A 24,237-nucleotide genomic window follows, 5' to 3' on the forward strand; every position below is an offset into this window, starting at 1 on the left:
TGTTTTCATCTTTTTCATTGTTGTTGATTTTGTATTTGCTGAGTCTTTATATTTTTCTTGTTTTTTATTTTGACTTGTAGGGTTGTTAGTTTTCTTTGTGGTTACCTTAATATTTACCCCTATTTTTCTAAGTTTAAACCAGTCTTTTATTTCTTTATATCTCCTTGACTTTCTCTCCATATGAAAAATCTGTGTCTACATTTTTTAGTCCCTCTTTTTTGTTTTAATATTGTCATCTTTTTTTTACTGACATTTCTGTTTCCCTATTTTCAGTGTTTAAGCTTTGATTTATATTTGTGACTTCCTTACCTGAGTTGATACCTGGTTGCTCTGCCCTGTGTTATAGTGTTGGGTTGTTATCTGATGTTATTGATTTTCTAATCAGAGGACTCCCTTTAGTATTTCTTGTAATTCAGGTTTGGTTTTTGCAAATTCCCTAAACTTCTGTTTATCTGGACATGCCCTAATTTCGCCATCATATTTGAGAGACAGTTTTGTTAGATATATAATTCTTGGCTAGCAATTTTTTTCCTTCAAGGCTTTATATATGTCATCCCATTGCCTTCTTGCCTGTATGGTTTCTGCTGAGTAGTCTGAGCTTAGTCTTATTGATCCTCCTTCGTAGGTGACTTTTCGTTTATCCCTAGCCACTCTTAAAATTCTCTCTTTATCTTTGGTTTGATTATAATATATCTTAGTGACTTTCTTTTGGGATCTACCTTATGTGGGGTCCGATGAGCATCTTGGATAGATAATCTTGTCATTTTTCACGATACCAGGGAGGTTTTCTGTCAACAAATCTTCAACAATTCTCTCTGTGTTTTCTGCTATACCCCCCATTCTGGTACTCCAATCACTCGTAGGTTATTCCTCTTGATGGAGTCCCACATAATTCTTAGGGTTTCTTCATTTTTTTTTTTAATCCTTTTATTTGATTTTTCCTCTAATAAGTTGGTGTCAAGTGCTTTATCTTCAGTCTCACTAATTCTGATTTCCATTGCCTCAATTCTACTCTTGTGACTTTCTGTTGAGTTGTCTAATTCTGAAATTTTGTTAGTCTTCTGGATTTCTGATTTCTGTCTCTCTATGGATTCTTGCAGCCTGTTAAATTTGTCATTATGCTCTTCTCTAATCTTCTTAAGTTCCTCTGTTGCCTGGCCTACGTTTTGCATAATCTCCTTTCTGATCTCTTGAAGAGTTCTGTATGTTAATCTTTTGTATTCTGCCTCTGGTAATTCCAAGAAATTTTCTTCTTCCAGAAAATTTCTAGATTCTTTATTCTGGGTGCTTGCTGAAGCCATCATCGTCTGTCTGTTTATGTGATATAATATTGACTGTTGTCCTCAAGCCATCAGTAAGTTATTATATATTTTATATCTGCTTACTGTGTCCTAGCTTCTTGTTTTGTTTTGTTTTGATATGCCCAAATAGGCTGCTCATGTGAGCTAGCCCGATTACCAGCACCCCTGAAGCCCCAATGTCCTGCCACCAGGTGGTTAGGCCTGTTACTATGTGAGTACAGGATTCCATTTACTTTTCTTGTATGGATTCAGCTCAGGTGTCCAGGTAGTCGGTCACCAAGTGTGTGGTGTAGGCTCTCACCGACAGTCCTAGACAGGTATGGGTGGTTGGCGTAGACACAGGCATCTGGCTGCAGCAGGGGGTCACACTCTGAGCAAGGCAGGGCGCCAGCGGCCACCCTGAGCATCTGAGAGGAAAGCGTGTCCCTGTTGCATAGAGCGTGTAGGTAGGTGGCTTTTGCAGCCAGACTGTGAGCACCCAGTACTGTTGGCTGTAAGGACTGGGGGGCACCACTTATTCTTGGGCCTGTGTCGCAGGTGGCCAGGTGGCGTGGGTGGAGCCACCAGTCCTCAGGCCCCTAATATGGGTAGGTGAAGACCCTGCTTAATGTGCAGAGCAGTGTCAGATGTCATGAACCTGCCACGTCTCAGCTGAAACAGTTGAAGTTAGATTTCAGGTATATACCCTGTTGTACTGCGGTAATGAGGGCCTATGCTGTTGAAATGGGCCCACACAAGTCTCTGCAGAGGGAAAGGCACTCAAAGCCCTTGGATCCCTTATGCCTGTGCCTAGGCAAAGGAGCCATGCCTACCCTGAGTTCCTGGCTTAGGGAAGCTGGCAGATTATTTTTTCCCCATTTGTTAATTTGTTCCCTCTCCAAGGCCGGGAGAATGGCTCAGGGCACTTGATGGGTCCTGCTTCTGGCCCAGGGGAGTCGGCAGTCGCTGAAGCCGTCCCGGACCCAGTGCAGAGCATGGAGTGGGGAGGTGATTGGGAAAGAGGTTTTTCCCAAAGTGGGGTGATTTTGATCCACGGGGTAGGCCAGCCGCAAGTACTTACCTCTAGGCTATAATCTTTACGGGAGCAGATTGCCAGGTGTTTTCTCTCACTGAGCCACTGGTGGGTTAGAACTGTTGGCCTTTCGGTTAGCGGCTGAGCGCTTAACTGTTGCGCTACCAGGTCTCCTCAGGAAGGTTTAGGTATTTATTAAACCTATTCGATACAAGGAGAAACTGAGGAGTTTAAATCATTTGTCCAAGAATAACACTATCTTATATCCCAAGTCTCTTTCATTTTAAACCCTGAACTCATTTCACTCTACCCACGTTTTTCACCCAGTTACTGTGTGTTACTGCTGCTGAACTTTCAGGTTATCCTTTCCCTTTTCTTGTTTATTTTTTAATTTTGGTTTCTTCATTTAAATGATACTGAGTGAACACAAGAAGAATACTTCTGTGGGAATGAGTGTATGGCTAAAGACCTAATTTGTTAAATTGATGCTCGGTAAGGTAACTTTTAGGGTCACGTGATATTTGTTGGAAAAATCCTCATCTAGCAGTAAGCATTTTTTACAACTTTACATATTCCTTTTCATAAGGTTAAGAATAATTTTTTCCCTCAAACTTGATGAAAATAACTTACTAGTTACTTCCTTTTTATAAGATTTAAAATGACTTTCATAAATTCTTTATAACATTGTTTAATGAGTATGGGACATTTTAAAAAATATGAAATAATGTAAAATGATGTATAATGGTAGGTATTTTTTAAAGTGAAATTATTTCCATTTTTTCCAGAAATCTCTCGGGGAATTTGTTTTCTTCATTATCTCAAGGAACTTTTGATTATCTTGGCTCACTACGGTCTTTGTAAGTAAGAATTTTGTGTTAGTTTTTGAAGTTTATTATATGGTTTAAAGAGACTTTATGAGAACAATCTAGTGAATTTGCAGAAATTGTAATCTTAACTTGAGCACTTTCCACACTGAAAAACATACAGCAAGTCTTAAGAACTAGTTTCAGACTGGGACACTCATTTTCTCTTTAGAACATTATGTTACACTAATTTATTTTTAAAGGAAATAAATTGGTAATGTTGTTTCTCCTTGACTCTGTTTTAACATTAAAAAATATTTTGTTGTTTACATAATTGAATCCCAAAATATTAAATATCTCCTCCCTATGAAGAGTGCTCCTTAGAAGTGAGGGTGGTGAAACTTTGGCTAGCTTATTTTGGACAGGTCATCAGGAAAGACCAATTGCTAGAAAAGGACATCATGGTTGATAAAATAGTGGGTAAGCGACAATGAGGGAAGCCATCAGTGAGATAGATTGACAGAATAGTCAAAACAGTGGACTCAAACATAGCAGCAATCATGAAGGTGATGCAAGACCAGGAGATGCCTTATTCTGTTTTACATAAGGTTGCCATGAGTCTCAAGTGATTCCGCAGCATCTAACAACATGAAGAATTTATAGTTAAGAGTATTCTATACTTGAGAGATTTGATTTTATTCTGTAACCCCTGCCCAAGCTGAATTCATACCTTATTGCTGATGTTTGTAGGGATATATTAGAATACCTGCTTTATGAAATCAATATAAGATCAAGTTTACTCAGTTCTCTGTGGTTTTAGAATTGGTTGATTTTTTTTCCCCCCTTCAGAAACAGTTTTGTTTACTGAGAGATTGCACAGGGGTTGCTTTTGAAAATAACTATGTTCACATAAACCTTAATATATTTCAAGCTAAACGTTTTCTCATTTCTGGTTAGAATTAGAATTAAACAATAAGGTTTTTCAGATTTTCCTGGAGTATAATTTATGGGATTGAGTGTCTTTTTCCAAGGGAGAATTTCATCTCTACCGGACACCATCCTGTTTGGTGTATGCAGATTTCTTTTCTTTTTCATCATTTGACTCTCATTTGGCAGTCTTCACTGGGTTGCAGTTAATAGGTTAGACACTCATCTAGCTCCTCATGATCACGGCAGGCGTGCGTTTGTACTTCTAGAGTCACATTGGGTCTGACTGTCTGGTCTCCTGTTGGTGCCACTGTTGGACTTATCCACAGTGGGAACAGCTCCTTTTGGCCTATTTAGTGGACTCAAGTCAGCCATTTCTGTGGCTTAGGAAATAAAAACGTATGTGACCGGTAATCTGACCTTTGAGACCACGTGCAGCAGGAATGTGGGAAGTATCTTCATCCAAAAATTGGGAAAAATCGCCAGTGATTTTACCTATTGATATTAAGAACTGACCATTATAGGGTGCTTAGAAATTAGGAGTCATTCAGCTCATCTTTTTGGATTGTTTTCAATTTATCTTTGGTATATTCTATCTCCTCCTTTTTTTTTTTTTTTTTGCAAAAAGCAGTGAGGAGATGAACCTTGTGTCAGTGGACTGTTTTAGGCAGACAAATGCTTATTGCTCTTTGCACTCTATTGATTTATTTTTATAGAACATGCTACATTCTATTTTAGTTGTATTTATGTTTTTACTCCCCTTTTTTGCATTATGTCTTCTTTATTGGCAAGGATAATGTCTTAGCTTTAGTTTTATTAGATGGAATTAGCCTAATGTTTAGCACATGAATAGTCAGTTCTTAGTAAACCATGTTTTGGAGAGTTTATTGTGCTTATTTCCAACCTAAGGAATCCCTGGTGGCATAATGGTTCAGTGCTCAGCTACTAACCGAAAGGTTTGTGGTTTGAACCCACCAGATCTTCTGTTGGAGAAAAGACCTGGCAATCTGCTCCTGTGAAGACTACAGCCTAGAAAACCCTATGGGGCAGTTCTGCTCCGTCCTGTGGGGTTGCTATGAGTCGGAATCACCTCAGGAGCAACAGTATCTAATCTGTATATATTCTCTCTTTGTTTCTTATATCCAAGTGATAAATTATAAAACATCTTGCCTTATATAAAGATAATTCTCTGTTTTCATACTAAGTGTGATGTAGTCTTATTTTATATTTTTAATTTGCTGATTCACTAACCGTTAGTTCAATAAATATTTGTTGCCACTTGGAGCATAGTGCAGAGTTGCCAGAAATAGTCTCTACCTTGAGGAGCTTACAGTCTAGCCACACAGGCTGAATATAGCCACATGAAACAGTGTTATGTTGCCTTAGGTTGATGCTTCTGTGCCAAAATTAATAGGAGAGTTGTAGGCATTTAGACCAAGAATATGGCAACGATGCTGGAAAAATTGGGGAAGGCTTCAGGATCCAATCTAAGGGCCACATGCTTTATGATGCATGGTTAGACATTTGATAGACAAAAAGGATTGGGATTTGGCATTCCAGAAGCCTGGGGTTAAGGAGCTTGTTGCATAGAAGAGGGATGACGAATAGATTTTGTTTGCATACTAACTTTGATCAAAAGCAGAGACCCAGGATTGTGGGGAAATAGTGCCGGGATCAGACACTCTAAAAGTCAGCTCATTAGAAAGGAAAACATGACCAGTTGATGCTACATGCCACAGTGCTGGTAAGGGTGAATGGTAGCATGCTTGTCACCAAACGTATAAGCTAATACAAAATAAAAGTGCTATTTAATTTTATTCACCCTAATCTCTAATTTGTATTTTGTGTGGTACAGAGAATTCCAGACAGAGTATCTTTTGTGCGACTGTAACATATTGTGGATGCATCGCTGGGTAAAAGAGAGGAACATCACTGTCCGGGACACCAGGTGTGCTTATCCTAAGTCCCTGCAGGCCCAGCCAGTCACAGGTGTGAAGCAGGAGCTACTGACATGCGGTAAGGGAGAAATAGAGATGGATACAATATTTACCATGGTTTCACCTGCTACTGTGTTTTTCTTGATGAAACGTAAAATTCTCTTTACACTTGGTTGGAACTGACGTACAGCCATTAATCTCAGTGGATTTGATAATATTTAGTTTATGCCAATGATTAAACAATTAAGTCAGGTGGATTTAAAAAAATCTTATTATGTCTTATGATTTCATAGGTTCTGAACAGCTTTCTTTATGAAAGCCAATTTCCAAGAAGAGCATAGATCTTCAGATTTTCCATCAATTGGCAAATCAGGGAATTGCTTATCGTAATAAAATCTCAAGACACAGTCATATTATGTGAGGGTGGGAGTGTCCAATGATAAAGCCTTTCTGTAGTTTGGCAATATGTATCAGTGTTCATAAAAAGTTGATACAATTTGAGCCAGTAATTCTACATCCAGAATTTAATTCTTAGGAGATGATTGGATATGCATAGAAACCTTCAGAGTTTATGTATAAACAGATCCTAAATTCTAAAAAATAGAGGATTGGTTTAAAACTTGTGATACATCCATTCGATGAAATAATATGCAGCCATTGAAAGTCATGATTTTGAAGAATATCCAAAGAAAAGGGGGAGATAACATTTTATGGTGGTGCAAATAGTTAATGTGCTCAGCTGCTGACTGAAAGACTGGCAGTTCAAGTCCACCCAGAGGCACCTCGGGGGAAAGGCTTGGTGATCTGTTTCTTAATAATTAGCTGTTGAAAACCCTAAGGAGCACAGTTCTACTCTGACACATGTGGGGTCGCCATGAGTTAGATTCAGTTCAGTGGTAACTGATATAAATAGAAAAGAAAAACACAAATAATGACAAAAAAATACGGTGCTTGAGATGATAGTGGGAGATCCCCATTTAGTATTTGGAAGGAAACAGTCCTATCATTTTTTTCCCTTTCTATTATTGTTATTATTGTTGTTGTACAAGTAAAATATATTTATTGGATGAAAATTAACATTTATGGGAAAAAAAAAAACCCCAAAACAAGAAAGAAACAAAGCACATGCTGGCATTCTTATCACTCAGAGATAAACAATGTTAAGACCTTGGTGTATTGTCTTCACCTTTTCCCTAGGTCTGTTACACTTTTGTATCTTTATAAAAAGTATCATCATACTCCCTAATGATATTTTGTAACCTTTTTAAAGCTTGCAGTAATGTAAGCTTCCTTCCTTTGTGTGTGTGTTAAATAGATGTATACCAATCATTATAGAGATGTGGCCATAATTTATTTAACAACTTTCTTATTACTGCATATTTAGCTTGTTAATCACTTCTCACTTTCTAAACAATGCAGTGATTAATTTCTTTGTATACAACTTTGCACACTTGCTATTATTTCTTAAGGATACACTATTAAAGTGGAGTTGATGTGTTAACCAAATGGACTGAATATTTTAAAGGCTTTTAATGAGCCCGTGATATTTGTGTACATTTTTGTACATACGTTTAATATTTCTCCCGTTTTCTGACTGGAAGAAAGTATGTCGGCTTTTTAAAAAAGTGATTGTAACGTATAAAATCTGGAAAGATTTGTTTTCTTCCTTTTTTCCTCAAATATTCTAAATTTTCTGCAATGAATTTGTGTTAGTTTTATAATCAGAAACCAGCGTTTCAGTCGAAGGTAATATGATCTCAAAGATGTATTTTAAAATTGTATATTATATATCAGCATTTACTGTATTTTTATGCAAATAACTCGTGCTTTCTATGTTTGTTTGCCAACCGCGCCCTCCCGCCGTGAGGTATTTTCGTAAGTGCTGCTATGCTGACTTTTTTTACAGCATCATGTACAAAAATTAGCATAGCGGCACTTACGAGGGAGGACATGGTTGGCAAACAAATGTAGACTGCGCACGTTATTTGTATAAAAATATGGTACTTATCACCAGTTCCATTCTCCATATTTAAGTGTCATTAAAATTTGTTCTCTTACCCGCTTCTGTGTTGTCTGAAAGTCTTACAGCACCATCAGAAAGGAACCACTCTAAATGTCAGAACCCATAATGAAATTACACTTAATTCTCTTTCTATACATGGCCCCTTGACTCAGTAGTAGCCTTGTTGGTACTAGCCTTAGAATGCTGATTACTCAGAAATATTTTTTATATATTTATAATTTCAGTTAGAGTTTCTGTCGCTTGTGGTTTGTGAATATAGTGTTATGTTTGTTTCCTGCGTTTTCGTTTGTCTGTTCTAGATGCACCCCTTGAATTGCCGTCATTCTATATGACCCCATCTCACCGTCAGGTTGTATTTGAAGGGGACAGCCTCCCTTTCCAGTGCATGGCCTCCTATATTGATCAGGACATGCAGGTGCTGTGGTCTCAGGATGGGCGGATAGTTGAAACAGATGAATCGCAAGGCATCTTTGTTGAAAAGAATATGATTCACAACTGCTCGTTGATTGCAAGGTAAACTTTTTAAGACAGAGTTGTCTCTGTGGCTTTTATTTATCCTTTCAGGATTGTAATGTTTAGTTGGAATTTGAATCAATATTTTTTACTTACCTTACCTTGTAAAATGCAGACATCTAGAGTTTTCTTTTTCTGATTTTTATTCAGCATCTAGAGTTAAGTAGCCTTCTTTTCCCTTCAGTTTTAGAAGATGAATGGGTAGGATAAAAGGGAAATGCTTTTTAAACATTGGCACCTTTTGATTAAACTCTCAGGAAGATAAATGTAAACTTCTAGTGACAAACTTAATTTTAACCATTTTCTGCTGCTAAGTTCATATTTTCACTTTTAAGAATCAACCTGTTTTCAGTGTTTCGTCTTGTGATTAATGCTACATTTTTAGATAATGCCTCTCCTAAACCCACTAGTATAAATAACCTGTTCTATCAACCCTATGATTGCAGTGAGCACCAAAATCGTTATTTTGAATGAATTTTATAAAGCATAAATATATATATGTATAAAAACCGAAACCAAACCTGTTGCTGTCAAGTTGATTCTGACTTGTAGCGACCCTATAGGGTAGAGTAGAACTACCCCGTAGGGTTTCCGAGGAGCCCCTGGTGGATTCAAACTGCCAACTTTTTGGTTAGCAGCCGAGCTCTTAACCCCTGCACCACCAGGGCTCTGATATGTATATCATCGCACTTAAATTAATCTAAATTCTTTATAGCAGTACTGTAGTGACCTTATAGGACAGTGTAGAACTGCCCCATAGGGTTTCCGAGGAGCAGCTGGTGGGTTTGAACTGCTAACCTTTTGGTTAGCAGCTGAGCTCTTAACCACTGTGCCACCAGGGTTCCATATATATTATCACACTTAATCTAAATTCTTTGTAACAGTACCAAAAAAATTAATTCTAGGAATAACAAACAAAAGTCTTTCATATGAAGACTGAGAATGAGAAGTCCTTTATCCACAGTTAGCCCCAGAATAATAAAGAAGTCATAGAAGAAGAAACCATGTGGTCCTTGAATTAGTTAAGCTGAGATGTACCTGTGTATTTGTTGTTGGTCTCCTCATCATATTGATCCTTCGTTGGTAAGAGTCACTGTTTGTAATTTTCCTAGAAGATGAAATTGAATCCACCTCTTTATCCTTAAATCTCCAAATTTGCTACATGGAGGTTTCCTGCAAATTTTATTCCAGTAATTGCTTTTAGACATCAAAGGCATTGCTAAAACTCATTCAAAAAATGTTTGCATAATATATTAGGACCGCAGTTCCCAAAGGCTGTGCCAGAATGCCCTGGGGCACTGTAGTGAATTCACAGAGGTACTGTGGTGTATTGTAAATTTTGGAGGGAAGCACAGTGATACTCAACATCTGTTGGACACCACATAACTATGTGCTCGAATTGGTTCACTGGGTCAGCGTTAGATTCCGCTTTTGTCCTTTTGGTGGTGACATACTTTGGGATGCTGGGGTTTGGGCGATTACAGTGATAAAAAGCAAGTATTGTGCGAAAATCATTGTGGAACCGGAAGTAAGGGTTGTCAGTGTCTGATCTAAATGTCAGAATTGAATAGTGCCCAATAGGAACACACCTCCCACTAGTAAGTAATTATGGTTATTTAAAAATGAAATATATTTTTCAATTTACGTGTGTTTTCAAATTGTTAGTAAGTTGGTAGGATATAGACACACAGATTTGGGATTGAACTCGACACATGGAGCACCATAGGTGTTTCTTTTGGACTAGCGACATCGTGAAAAAATTGTCTAGTCACTGAGACTCTGTGAATTGACAAAGTTTGGGCACTTCTGGATTAGGGAATGATTTGCAGTGCCAAAATATCCTATGTACTTTTCTTCCTAGTTTAGTAGAGCCATGAAGAAGCAGAGCGTTTGGCACAGTTTTCGGTTACTTAGATTTAATGTCAAACTATTTCTGTATTGTTTTATATTGAAAATATTTATGATGGTATATTGATTTATTTTCAAACTTAAGTGAGTTAGTAAAGATAATAAGCATTTTCTTTGGTGATTCAGAATATAACGGTGTCTCAGTCTTCATTAGAACATTTGCTGTTATATAGAAATTTAGGCCATCAGTGATTTAGGAGACTGGACAAATGTGTATCCAAGGCATGATTTTATTAGTTAATTAAAATGATACATGCTTTATGTGTAATTGTCTCTTATCATCTGTGTGTACATAAAAGCAAAGCACTGCAAGGAGAGTTAAGGTTAATTGAAGGTTCTGACGTTTGCTTTTCAGTGAATAGGTTTTATCTTAGGGAATTATGATCTCGTCTTGCAAATTGAATTTACTGACAGCCATTTAGAAATACAGCTGTTTTAACAATTGAAGTTTACCTTTACATGGAAAAGTCCTTTTGTTAAAACATTAATTGGTAATATACTAAATCTTTTTAGAGATTTAACTGGTTATTCCTAGTATAAGTCTTCCACAAAATATTTTACCTTAAATATTTTCTTAATTACATGCTTCATAGGTCCCTTGGTGGTGCAAACTGTTTGCCCTGGATTACTAACGTAAAGGTGGGTGGTTTGAACCCACCCGGTGGCGTCACAGAAGAAAGATCTGGTGATACGTTTCTGTAAAGATTACAGCCAAGAAAACCCTGTGGAGCACAGTTCTACTCTGAAACACATGGGGTTGCCATGAGTCAGAATTGACATGATAGCAACGAGTTATGGTCTCAGGCATGTTACTTAAATGCACTGAGCCTCTATGCCACCAGCTATAAAATGGGACAAAATTGCAGACTTCATATGATTAGTCTCCTTTTTTCATGCTTGAATATTTTCCTCAGAGGCTGTGAAAAGGTAGATGTAACTTGGAAACTCCATTAGTTTCGCTGAAGAATGTGCCATGATGTTTCTGGCTTTGCACTTGCTATTCCCACGCCCGCAGTTCTGTTCTCTCTTTTTCTGTCGTATTACGTACCGCTGCACTTCGTTCATACTTCTGTTACAGCTCTTATCATAGTTTTTCAAGTCTCCCCATACCTGTTTGTCTTCTTGACTTGCTGATGAAATACCGCAAGGGGAGCGGTCATTTTTAATCAGTTTTCATCTAGCAAGTGCTTGGCCCACAATGCATTCGGACATATTTACAAAATGAATGATGGAAGCCCAGGTTGTCTCCCTTTATGTCTAACCCTATTTTCTCTCTCTTTTTTAAAATTTTTCTTCATGTAGTGCCCTAACCATCTCTAATATTCAGGCTGGATCTACTGGAAATTGGGGCTGCCATGTCCAGACCAAACGTGGGAACAATACGAGAACTGTCGACATTGTGGTGTTAGAAAGCTCTGCCCAGTACTGCCCTCCCGAGAGGGTGGTAAACAATAAAGGTGACTTCAGGTCAGTGATGTGGAAAGTACTGACAAGGTCTGACTTGGCCTTTAACTCCTTTTTGTTCTTAAAGGCACGTGATTGGTCTCCTATCCTTAGTAACAAAATTTGAGAAATGTGTATATGTACATGTTACATGTATAATCTTGTATAGGTGTCTGATGGTTACCCTTTAGAACAGTGATGGTTTCAGAATCATCAGGGGAGATTAAAAAAGATAACAGTTGATGTTTTTGCTTGAACCTTATCCCAGATCTTTTAAGTTAAGACTCTCTTGGAGATAACGCTGAAGGCATTCATTTTAACAGGAGTTTTGTGGTTCAAGTTAAGAACCAGTACTTTAGGACAACGTTATGGGTAGCGTGCTAAAGTTGTGCAAAATTCAGGCAGGCTAATGGTGTTTCGTGTTTTTCCAAGGGCTCTTTTATGGATAAAGTTGGAAAAGTTGTGTATAAGTTACTTTTAACTATTGCAAGGAGCCCTGGTGGTGCAGTGGTTAAGCACTCTGCTGCTAACCGAAAGGTTGGCAGTTCTTATCTACCCATTGGCTTTGCAGGAGAAAGACCCGGCAGTCTGCTCCTGGAAAGATGACAGCCTAGAAAACCCTATGGGACAGTTCTACTTTGTCACATGGGGTCGCTACGAGTCAAAATTGACTCACTGGCACCTAACAACAACAACATTGCCGGTTACACAGACATCTTAATTAGGAGAAACACATATCTAATTTTCTTTCCCAATTCAGTTCTTTTGGCAGTTAAGTGAGATGGATTTTAAGAAATGAAAGCCATTCTGTAGCCTGAAACTTGGGGAGTCATTGATACCCCGCGTGAGTTTGTTGGACTCTGTGTTAAGATGAGCAGTATGAGTTAAATATTAAAGATATATTTAGTAGAAAGTTTAGAATTTATGAGAGGTAGCAGTTTTTACTTTAGATTCTCCTTAATTTCAAAATTGCTGAAAAACATTTTAAAATAAATTATTTACTTGATATGCTGTGTCTTCACTGATTTTTAATAATGAGCTAGTAAAACCCCAAACCAAATCCATTACCACTGAGTCAGTTCTGACTCATGGCAACCCTGTGTGCTTCAGAGTAGAACTGTACTCTACAGGGTTTTCTTGGCTGTAATCTTAAATGGAAGCAGATCTCCAGGCCTTTCTCCATGGTGCCACTGAGTGGATTTGAGCTGCCAACCTTTCAATTAGTAGCCAAGAGCAAACCATTTGCACCGCCCAGGGACCTAATGCGCTTATAGTTGATGTAAATGAAAGGAAATAGATTGCTTTTTAAAGCAGCATAAAGACTTTAATACCCACCTTGTATTGTCTGTGATTGATACTACTGCTACCTCATGGCTATAAGGCTATAAGTTTTTAAGAGTGAAGGAAACTCTTTGGGTGTTAATTTTTTCAAATCCAAGGTGAAGAAGTGATACTTCTTTAGCTCAGCTAGTTCTTCCTTGCTCTTTTTATTGTCTTTTGTCCCCTTTTTTTTTTTTTAATTAAATACTTTTCTCTTTTACACGAGTATATGGAAATCAGCATTTATTATTGCCAACAGATAAGTCTCTTATGTGGATTAACTATTGATCTGTAATAATTATATTGTGGATTAACTACTGATCTGTAATATTTATATTGTAGATAATATTTGTTAATTTTGTTGTATTCAGCTTCTTTTATTAAAACAATCGTAGAATGTTGTTCTCTGTTTGAGACGAGTTTTCTCTTTTTTCCTCGTAGTGTTTGAGTGCTTTACGTTTTTAATGATAGATGAAAATATAATCAATGAGTTATTTATCTTTTAACACTCCTTAAGGCATCCTACAATTAAAATCCCACTACATTAGTAAGATTTAATTTAGTGTTGCTTGGTCTGTTTATGCAGTTTTTGGTGATGAATTATTTTTGTTGTGACTGATATTATAATTCAGCAGCTCCTCTGTTATGTATCAGCTGTAACTTGTATTAAGTGTGTTCAATATCATTCCCAGTTTTGGAGGCATTAACAATGGAGGTCAAATAAAGATTTTTCCTAGCCCGGTTAGTGATGATCCATGTCAAACTGGGTTGTCAACCTGGATACTGAGTGTAGTCACCTGTGTACTGAGTGGCTTCTCCCTAATAAATTTGGCTGTATACCGTGTTGGGGCTTCCCAAGACCCACCCCCGTGTTCAGAAATTCACTAGAAGGAATCAGGAGACTCAGTATATACTTGTACTCACAGCTAAGATTTATTGCAGTGATGTTGTGAGGCTATCAGGTCCCTGGGTGGTGCAAATGGTTTGTGCTCTACTGCTAATTGGAATGGTGGCAGTTCAGACCCACCCAGCAGCATGCAGAAGACAGGCCCGGTGATCTGCTTCCATAAAGCTTGCAGCCAAGAAAATCCTATGGAGTGCAATTCTACTCTATAACACAAGTCGGAATTGACTTGAGAGCAGTAGGTTTTTGTTTTTTTGTCTTTTGGTGAGGATACGCAGAAGATCATAAGGGAAAAAGACATAGATGGAGTCTGCAGAAACCCATGTGAGGCTTCCTATACTCTCTCTCCCATGAAAAGCCACACAGCTTCCTCTTCCTCCAGCAATGAAAATGCAGCACCATCAGTGTGATGTTTCTGCCCAGGGAAGCCCATAGGAGGCTTAGCATCCAAGCTTTTTATTGGATGCTGGTCACGTAGGCATCCTCTGCCTAGCATGTACCAAAACTCCAGACTTCCTGGAGGAAGGCAGTTGCTCAGCATAAATCATATTGTCTGCCCAAACAGTCTAGGCACAGTGAGCCACCCTTATCAGCGAGAGCCAAGTCCCCAGATACCAGCCCAGGCCCAGCCTTGCAGGCAGGCGTTTCTGAGGGCAGCAGTCTCAGGCCTACTGTGCTAACACTTTTCTACACATGTACTCTTTACTTCTATAAAAGACCAAATTATATTTATGCTGGACAAGATTCTGACCTTATGTGTGTGAGTTACATAAGCCAACAATTTGATAATATAAAATAACAGTAATTAAAAAGAAATGCAAAACCCGTTTTCTGCTCCATTTTTCTTTTTTACTAGATAAGATACAATTTCATTGTTCATTCACAGCCATATCCAGAATACTTTAGAATTTTATTTTACAAAAGTATTTTATTCTGTTGTGATATTAAAATATACTCAGCTGACAGCTTAAAATAGGTTAAAAAAAAAACCAAACCAATTGCTGGTGAGTCGATTCTGACTCATAGCAACTCTGTAGGACTCTATAGGAGTAGAACAGCCTCATAGGGTTTCCAGGGAGCAGCTGCTGGATTCAAACTGCCGACCTTTTGGTTAGCAGCCAAGCTCTTAACCACGGTGCCAGGTTAGTCAATGTTAAAAAAAAATTTTTTTAAATTTATTTTAGGTGAAGGTTTACAGAACAAATAATTTCTCGTTAAACAGTCAGCACACATATTGTTTTATGACGTTGGTTAACAACCCCACGACATGTCCACACTCTCCCTTCTCGACCTTGGAGGACCTTTTTTTTTTTTGGTGAAAGTATACATAGCCAAAGATACACCATTTCAAAAATTTCTACATGTACAATTCAGTGACACTGATTTTGTTCTTCCAGTTGTGCTGCAATTCTCACTATCCTTTTCCAAATTATTCCATCACCATTATCTTCAAATCACTGTCCCCTAGGCTTCCCGTCAAACCTTTTGAGTTGCTGTTGTCAGTTTGATCTCACATAGATAATTCTTTGTTGCTTTTTTTTTTGTGCTTTAGATGAAGGTTTACAGAAGAAAACAGTTTCTCATTAAACAGTTAGTACACATATTGCCCTATGACGATTGTTAACAACCCTATGACATGTCAACACTGTCCTTTCTCAATCTTGGGTTCCCTATCACCAGATTTCCTGTCCTCTCCTGCCTTCTAGTCCTTGTCCCTGGACTGCTGTGCCTCATTAGTCCTGTTTTGTTTTATGAGGTTGTCCAGTCCCTGGCTGAATGGTGAACCTTGGGAGTGACTTCACCACTGAGCTAAAAGGGTGTGTGGGGGCCATACTCTTGGGGTTTCTCCAGTCTCTGTCAGGCCAATAAATCTAGTCTCTTTTTGTTTGTTAGAATTTTGTTCTACGTCCTTCTCCAGCTCTGTCCAGGACCCTCTGTTGTGATCCCGGTCACAGCAGTCGGTGGTGGTAGCCGGGCACCATCTGGCTGTACTGGACTCAGTCTGGTGGAGGCCTTGGTAGCTGTGGTCCATTAGTCCTTTGGACTGATCTTTTCCTTGTATCCTGTTCTCTTCATTCTCCCTTGCTCCTGAAGGGATGAGACCAGTGGAGTACCTTAGATGGCTGCTCACAGGCTTTTAAGACCCCAGACGCTACTCACTAAGGTAGAAGGTAGAACATTGCCTTTATAAACTGTGTTATGCCGATTGAGCTAGATGTTCCCCGAGACCATGGTCCCCACAGCCCTACACTCAGCAATTCAGTCCCTCAGGGAGTTTGGATGTGTCTGCAGAGCGTCCATGACCTTTCCTTACACAAGTTATGGTGGCTTCCCCAGGATTGTGTACTGTCTTCCCTTCACCAAAGTTAACACTTATCTATTGTCTGTTTACCCCCACCCCCACCCCAATCCCTGGTAACCAACAAAGATTGTTTCTTTTTATGTGTAAACTTTTTCATGAGTTTTTACAGTAGAAATCTCATACAATGTTTGTCCTTTCGTGATTGACTTATTTAACTCAGCATAATGTCCTCCAGTTTCATCCATGTTATGAGATGCTTCACGGATTCATCATCATTCTTTATCACTGAATAATACTCCATTGTGTATGTACCATAGTTTGTTTATCCATTCATCTGTTGATGGACATCTAGGTTGTTTCCATCGTTTTGCTATATGAACATAGGTGTGCATATGTCTATTCGAGTGACGACTTTTATTTCTCTGGGATATATTCCTAGGAGTGGGTTTGCTGGATCGAATGGTATGTCTATTTCTAGCTTTCTAAGGAAGCATGATATCATTTTCCAAAATGGTTGCATCATTATGCATTCCCACCAGCAGTGCATAAGAGTTCCCATCTCCCCGCAGCCTCCAACATTTGTTATTTCCAGTGTTTCTGATTCGTTCCAGTAATGCTGGGATGAGATGGTATCTCATTGTGGTTTTTATTTGCATTTCTCTAATGGCTAGTGATCGCGAACATTTCCTCAAGTGTCTGTTGGCTGCTTGAACGTCTTCTTTGGTGAAGTGCCTGTTCATTTCCTTTGCCCATTTTTTAATTGGATTATTTGTCTTTTTTTGTAGAGTTAAAAAAAATTTTTGTTTTGTAATTTTGATCTCGAATTTTAAGGAAGTTTTGTTTGTTTCTTCTCCTTGGTTTTGCTCCGCTATTATACATGACGGTGGTTCCATGGGAGAGAAACCTGGTAACCTGCTCCCATAAAGATTACAACCTAGGAAACTGTATGGGGCCGTTCTACTCTGTCCTGTAGGGTCGCTATGAGTCAGAATCGACTTGATGGCACACAGCAACAAAATTCTACATGCCGTGTTCTAATATTAGGTTTTTTTCTCTGTTACTACTTTTGCCTTTTAGTTTTTTTATCCTATTTCTTTTTCATCTGTCTAGGTGGCCCAGAACTTTGGCGGGCATTACGGCATATCTGCAGTGTACTCGTAACACTCACGGCAGTGGAATATATCCTGGGAACCCACAGGATGAGAGAAAGGCTTGGCGCAGATGTGACAGAGGTGGCTTTTGGGCAGATGATGACTATTCTCGATGCCAGTATGCAAATGATGTCACTAGAGTACTCTATATGTTTAATCAGGTAAGTAGAGAGTCTTCATATTTACTGAAAGTTGTGAATAAGACATGCTAGTCAAACTAAATACATACTCACCCCTTGCCCCAACTAGGTAAAGTGTAAGAATTTGGTGTTTGTAACTCACTTTTTCTAAAAATTTATTTAGAGATTTATTTTTCTTCAGGATCAGGTCTTGGCTTCTTAACTGGTATTCAAGGCCCTCTAGGAACCCCTGTGGTGGTTGTTGTTGGGTGCCATCAAGGTGATTTTGACTCATAATGACTTCATAGAGTTGCCCCATAGGATTTTCTAGGCTGTAATCTTTACAGGAGTAGATTGCCAGGTCTTTCTCCCATGGAGCTGCTGGCTGGGTTCAGACTGCCTGCTTTCGGTTTGCAGCCAAGTGCTAAACCATTGTGCCACCCAGGGCTCCTCCCAGGGCTCCTTCTAGGAGTCCCTGGATGATGCAGATGGTTAAGCACTTGACTCCTAACCTGAGTTGGTAATTCAGATCTACCCAGAGGTGCCTTGGAAGAAAGACCTGGTGATCTATTCCCAAAAGATCACAGCTGTAGAAAACACAACCGTTGGAGCACAGTTCAACGCTGAACCCATGAGGTTTGCCATGAGTCGGAATCGACTTGATGGCAGCTGGTTTTGTTTTCCTTGGTTGTGATATCATTCTTCCTTCTCAGTCATTGCCTCACTTTGTGCCTTTGCTTGAATACCTTTATTGTCTGTTTTTTGGGCAAAATCCCAACCAGCTTTAAGTCCACCTGGAAAGCCACTTCTTGGGTGCCTTCTGTAATCTCCTTTGTCAAAAGCAATTCATTATGGTACTTCTACTCCTCATATGCCTTTATTACCTTTGCTTCTCTGTCTTTTCTACACATTAGCAGATTATAATCAACTGGAACGTGGTTTCTGTGCTATACATTCATTTTCTTATGCTCTTTACCACCTAGTATACCATTTTGCAACGTTTGGTGCTCAGTCAATGTTTAAGTCAGTAAATAAACACATGTAATACATGACAGGCAGCGCATGGTGATAAAGATGAGCGCTCAGTAAGTGGTTCTTACTCGTGTGCAGCAGGAGTTCAGGCAAGGTATTGATCACTCCCAGCTGGGGCCCTCAGGAAAGGCTTTACCAAGCAGTTGGGATGGAGGTATGCGTAGAATGTGGATCAGCAGAGAGGAAGATGGTGCAGCATGTTTACCTGATGGGCTTTTATGCATTATTCTATTTCATCCCAAGTTAAAAATTTTCCCTGCTTAGTTTCCATTAAAATTCCAGTTTTCTCAGGTTTGAAAAAAGCATTTTAAGAAGGTCATGGTGAGTAAATGATAATGTACTTTTATTCTTTGCCATGTTTTAGAATGCAAAGTTAAGATGTCAAAACTCGAATCATTTTGCTAAGTGCTTCTTTCTGCCTTTTAAATGTAGATGCCCCTCAATGTTACAAATGCTGTGGCAACAGCTCGACAATTATTGGCTTACACCGTGGAAGCAGCCAACTTTTCTGACAAAATGGATGTTATATTTGTGGCCGAAATGATAGAAAAATTTGGAAGATTTACCAAAGAGGAAAAATCAAAAGAGGTATTTTTCTGGTTGAGGTTTATAGCATATAGGGACAACAAATGGTGTATGTGTGATAAGAGTTGAAACTATATTTTTAAAGCCTTGTTTATGTTTGCTATATCTGAACTAAATATACTTTATATATTTCTAAGATGGTTGTTGAGAAACTCACGACCTGTTATTGGGAGGAGTAAGGTCAACTCTCAATTCTTGGGAATTAAGATTTCTTGATTGTTATGGATTGAATTGTCCCACAAAAAGTTATGTTGAAGTTCTGACCCCTGTAACTATAAACGTGACTCTAATTGTGAATCGGTTTTTTTTTTTTTGTTACATTAATGGTGCCATATTGGAGTAGGGTGGGTCCTAAACCTAATTACTCTAAGTGGTATTTTATTAAAAGAGCAAAATAGACACAGACACACACAGGGACGACACACATATGGAGAAGACAGATGCAACTGCAAGCCCAGGAATGCAGAGGATTATCTGCAGTTATTAGAAGCTGAGAGGCATTGGTGGTTCAGTGGTAGAATTCTCGCCTGCCATACAAGAGACTTATGTTCAATTCCTGGCCAGTGCACCTCATGTGCGGCCATCGCCTGTCTGTCAGTGGAAGCTTCTGTGTTGCTGTGATGCTGAACAGGTTTTAGTGGAGCTTCCAGACTAAGATGGACTAGGAAGAAAGGCCTGGTGATCTACTTCTGAAAATCTGTCAGTGAAAACCCTGTGGATCGCAGTGATTAAATCTGCAATTGATCACAGAGATGGTCTGGGACCAGGAGTCATTTTGTTCCCTTGTGCATGGGGTCACCATGAGTCTGGGGCCATATGGACATCAGTTAACAACAGCCCAACTAGAAATTAAGAGAGACAAAGAAGGAACTTCCATAGAGCCGACACCCTGAATTCACACTTACAAGCTGTGGAACTGTGAGAAAATAAATTTTGTATTCTTTAAAACCACCCACCAGTGGTATTTTTTTGATACGACATCACTAGGGAGGGCTAAGACAGTGATGTAACAGATTAAGCAAATGAGAAAACAGCGTTCTGTGTCTACGTGGTGGATTAGCAAGGACTTTTTATCTTGAGCTTTCTGGGATTTCTCTTCTCTACACAACCATGTGTTCATCCTTCTTAGTATGATTTGAGTCACTCAAATCTTGTATTGTTGCTTTTGTGATGTTCTGGAGAAATGACAGGCTGTTTCAGAACTTGTTGATATTCTAAATAATTAGAGTATACATGTTTTGAAAGTTTAGTGACTTTGAAAAAGGGATGCATTTTAATGGGTCCACATTAAAACTGCGATAGGCTTGTCAATATTATATTCTTTAAGGGAAATAAATGGATATCAACCACAGTGTTCAGATTGAGTAAGGCAAATAGTGTTTTGTAACAAGTTTTAAGGAGATTAATGTATTCTTAAATGTCAGTTTCAAGCTACATGAGGATTTGGTGTATACTGTCTTTTCTGATATAATTCCTTACACAGACATTAATTTTAGAGGAACAGGGAACCCAGATCAAGTGACAAGCTGCAGCCCAAAGAAATTGAAGTGATTGATCCAAGGTTATACAGCTAGGTTAGAACAGGGCCAAGAACAGCCCAAGAGCCCAGACTTCCTAATCTGAAGCCTTTTCTACAGTATCACATTTACTTTTTAGTACAGTGTTGATCTGTCTTTGTATTTCGGTAGTATTCAGTACACAGTTGTGGGGAAAACACTGAGCTAAACAAAGTTTAACATATTTCTTCCTTAGAACATCTGAGACCATCAGTATGCTAAAAGATAAATGATATGCCTGGTTTTCCTAAATAGTTTCACCAAGGATGATGATGATTATTATTTTTTGGTAGAATAGCTATTAATATCTTGCATTTTGGCGATAAGTTTTGGAACTGTTGCTCTAGTACTGTGCTATGGATTAAATTGTGTCCCCCCAGAATAAGTGTTGGAATCCTTACCCCATACCTGTGGGTATAATCCTGCTTAGAAGTAGAGTTTTCTTTGGCTGTGAATGAGGCCGTGGAGTGTTGGGTGTGTCCTAAATCCAGTCAGCTTTAAGTTGTAAGAAGAGCAGATTAGACACAAATGTAAAGGCATACTGGGGAAAACAGATGCAATGTTAGGATACTCCACAAGCCAAGGAACCAAGGAGCACCTGGGGCTTCTGACAAGGAAGGAATGAATCAACAAGGCCAAGGCCCGAATTTGGATGTGTAGCCTCCTAAACCAAATTTCTGTTCTTTAAAGCCACCAGCTTGTGGTATTTCTCTTACAGCAGCACTAGGAAACTAAGACATACATACCTTTAGATGCTTTACTTGATATTATATAATTGTCAAAGGAATAAAAATGCATAAATGTGTGTGTGTAAATGGGATGATAAGATTAAATTCCAGCCTTGTTAGGTGAACTTCAGACACCCTGACTTACTACTGAGCTGGCCTGGTACCCGATTTTGTCTCTGGGCCATAACCCACTTCCATGTGGTAGATTTTCAGTGGGAAAAGCTGCCTAGATTCTGGTTCTGTGGTAATTTTGCTCTCCATTATTATATTTAATCACAGTTTGTTGCCCACATGATTATTAGTCATTTATGGAAGTGGAGTGTTTTGAGTCACTAAAGTGATTGAGCTGACATTTGGAATCTGTACATTCAAAGAGATTTTTGCCATTATATAATACATGTTTATTCACATGTTTCTGTGTTGTACTATGAGGGACCTTTGCTCTAATTCCTAAATCATGATGAAAAATCACTCTAGTAAAATGTGGTGTCCAGAGCTATCTGTTTAACTGTGTTTGCCAGTCTGAAATCAGCGATCTGCTGCTTTGAAGTGTTCTTGGGTGGAAACATCTTGTTGGGGACTGGAAGTAGACTTAATTTAATGAGTTATTATTTGACCATGGGCCTTTTCTTTGTTTCTAAAATGAGATTGATATTTTTCCTGCTTCATTTGTAAAGTTTGTGGGCACAACTGAGAAAATAATAGGCAAAGTGATTTTGCAGTTGACAAAGCTCTAGGATATTATTTTACATCAGTACCTGTTGTTGTTGAGGCAGCTCCGACTCGTGGTAAACCCGTGTGTGTCAGAATAGAACAGTGCTCCACAGGGTTTTCAATGGCTGATTTTTTGGAAATAGATCTCCAGGCCTTTCTTCCCAGGCACCTCTTGGGGAACTTGAACCTCCAACCTTTTGGCCAGCAGCTGAGCACGTTAATCATTTGCACCACCCAGGGATTCCACAGGATGATGAAATTTGACATTACTATACTCTCAGAAGCTAAGAAGGGGGTCCTTTAAAAAAGAAAAACACTGGAGTGTTTCCGTTATCTAAAAATTTAGTTTGAAGGAGATTACTGTCACTTTACATTAGTTAACATAGGTGGTAACGTTATGATTATCTTTGGAAACAAATAACGACCACTTGGTAAGTATAAATAGAAGAAACGAAAAATATTCAGGGTTGAATAATTGAGGTCTAAAGGGAAATATATAAAGGTAAAAAGCCATGATATTTTCAGTTGTGTCATATGCATGGTGAAAGCTGGACAGTGAATGAGGAAGACCAAAGAAGAATTGATGCCTTTAAATTACGATGTTGGCGAAGGATATTGAATATACCATGGACTGCCAGAAGAACCAACAAGTCTGTCTTGGAAGAAGTACAGCCAGAGTTTTCCTTAGAAGTGAGAATGGTGAGACTTCGTCTCACATACTTTGGACAAATAATCAGTAGAGTCCCTGGAGAAGGACATCATGCTTGGTAAAGTAGAAAGTCAGTAAAAAAGAGGAAGACCCTCGATGAGATGGATGGACACAGTGGCTGCAACGACGAGCTCAAACATAACAATTGTGAGAATGTCAAAGGACCAGGCAGTGTTTTGTTCTGTTGTACGTAGAATCACTATGAGTCTGAACTGACTTGACAGCAACTAACAGTAACAACAACAAAGGTAATATTACCTGTACTGGGGTGACAGACATCCTGTCCAATTATTTAACTTAAACTACTGGCCATTGCTTTCACTGTTCGTTAGTATAGTAAAAAAAAAAACAAAAAAACGAGGTTTAAGAGCTTCATTTTAAGTTAATTAGCACAACATAAAATTATGCTCAGGTAGCCTGAAATGCATATAGCTCAGTTGGAAAAATAATTAGTTTAATTGATTTTTGTATTATGTCCAAAAAGTTATCCTGCTATAGATTATTTTATAATGAAAATATTGTGAGTCAATTGCTTTTTAACTTGTTAGTCTAGCCAACATAAGCTAGTAGTCTGTCATCTTAGGGTAGGTAATAAAAGCTATTAAACTGACAGATCTAAGTGATATGTTTAGTGGTTTTTTTAGAGTCAGCTGAAGGTTGTTTGTCAGGCAACATAAGTGTCTGTTCCATATTTAACAAGAGTGACTTTTTTAAACATAAAAACAGTATATATCCATTGCAGAAAATGAGAGAATGCATAAAGATTCCATTTGTTTATGTTTGATAGTCTCTGTATTGTGCTATAATTTTGAGTATGTGAATGAGACATGCACATTAAAGCCACTCTACTACTAAGTACAGTTAGCATACATTGTGTATAAAATTTAAAATGTGTGGTTTTTTAATTTATTAAATTTAAAGCTTAACCATGTCTCTATTGTTTTCTTGATCAAACTTGGCAGTGTTTTCTGTATTATTAAGCATTTCAAAGGCCCAGCTTCTGACTTTGTTGATCCTTTCTAGAGCATTGTTTCTAAAACTTGAGCCATCCTCATCATCGTTGGTGTTTTTGAGTCCTTTTTTTTTCTTCTTCTTCTTCTTTTTTAATTGTACTTTAGGTGAAGGTTTACAGAACAAATATTTTCTCATTAGATAGTCAGTACACATATTGTTTTATGACATTGGTTAACAACCCCGTGACATGTCAATATGCTCCCTTCTCGGCCTTGGAGGACCCTTTTTTTTTTTTT

General features: G+C 38.4%; 1 protein-coding gene across 1 annotated transcript in view; it reads left to right on the top strand.

The window, feature by feature from the left end:
* ADGRA3 (adhesion G protein-coupled receptor A3) overlaps window positions 1-24,237 on the top strand; it is a 182,412-nt gene that overhangs the window by 108,015 nt on the left and 50,160 nt on the right. Inside the window, exons 5-10 of the mRNA XM_004375140.2 lie at window positions 3,099-3,170; window positions 5,899-6,059; window positions 8,303-8,516; window positions 11,727-11,891; window positions 17,504-17,705; window positions 19,128-19,283. Of these exons, the coding sequence (XP_004375197.1) occupies window positions 5,945-6,059; window positions 8,303-8,516; window positions 11,727-11,891; window positions 17,504-17,705; window positions 19,128-19,283 (852 nt within the window). The 5' untranslated portion in view covers window positions 3,099-3,170; window positions 5,899-5,944. The remainder of the gene's footprint in view (window positions 1-3,098; window positions 3,171-5,898; window positions 6,060-8,302; window positions 8,517-11,726; window positions 11,892-17,503; window positions 17,706-19,127; window positions 19,284-24,237) is intronic.

The sequence above is a fragment of the Trichechus manatus genome, unplaced genomic scaffold, assembly GCF_000243295.1.
Source record: "Trichechus manatus latirostris isolate Lorelei unplaced genomic scaffold, TriManLat1.0 scaffold00034, whole genome shotgun sequence".
In the NCBI taxonomy this organism is placed as follows: Eukaryota; Metazoa; Chordata; class Mammalia; order Sirenia; family Trichechidae; genus Trichechus; species Trichechus manatus.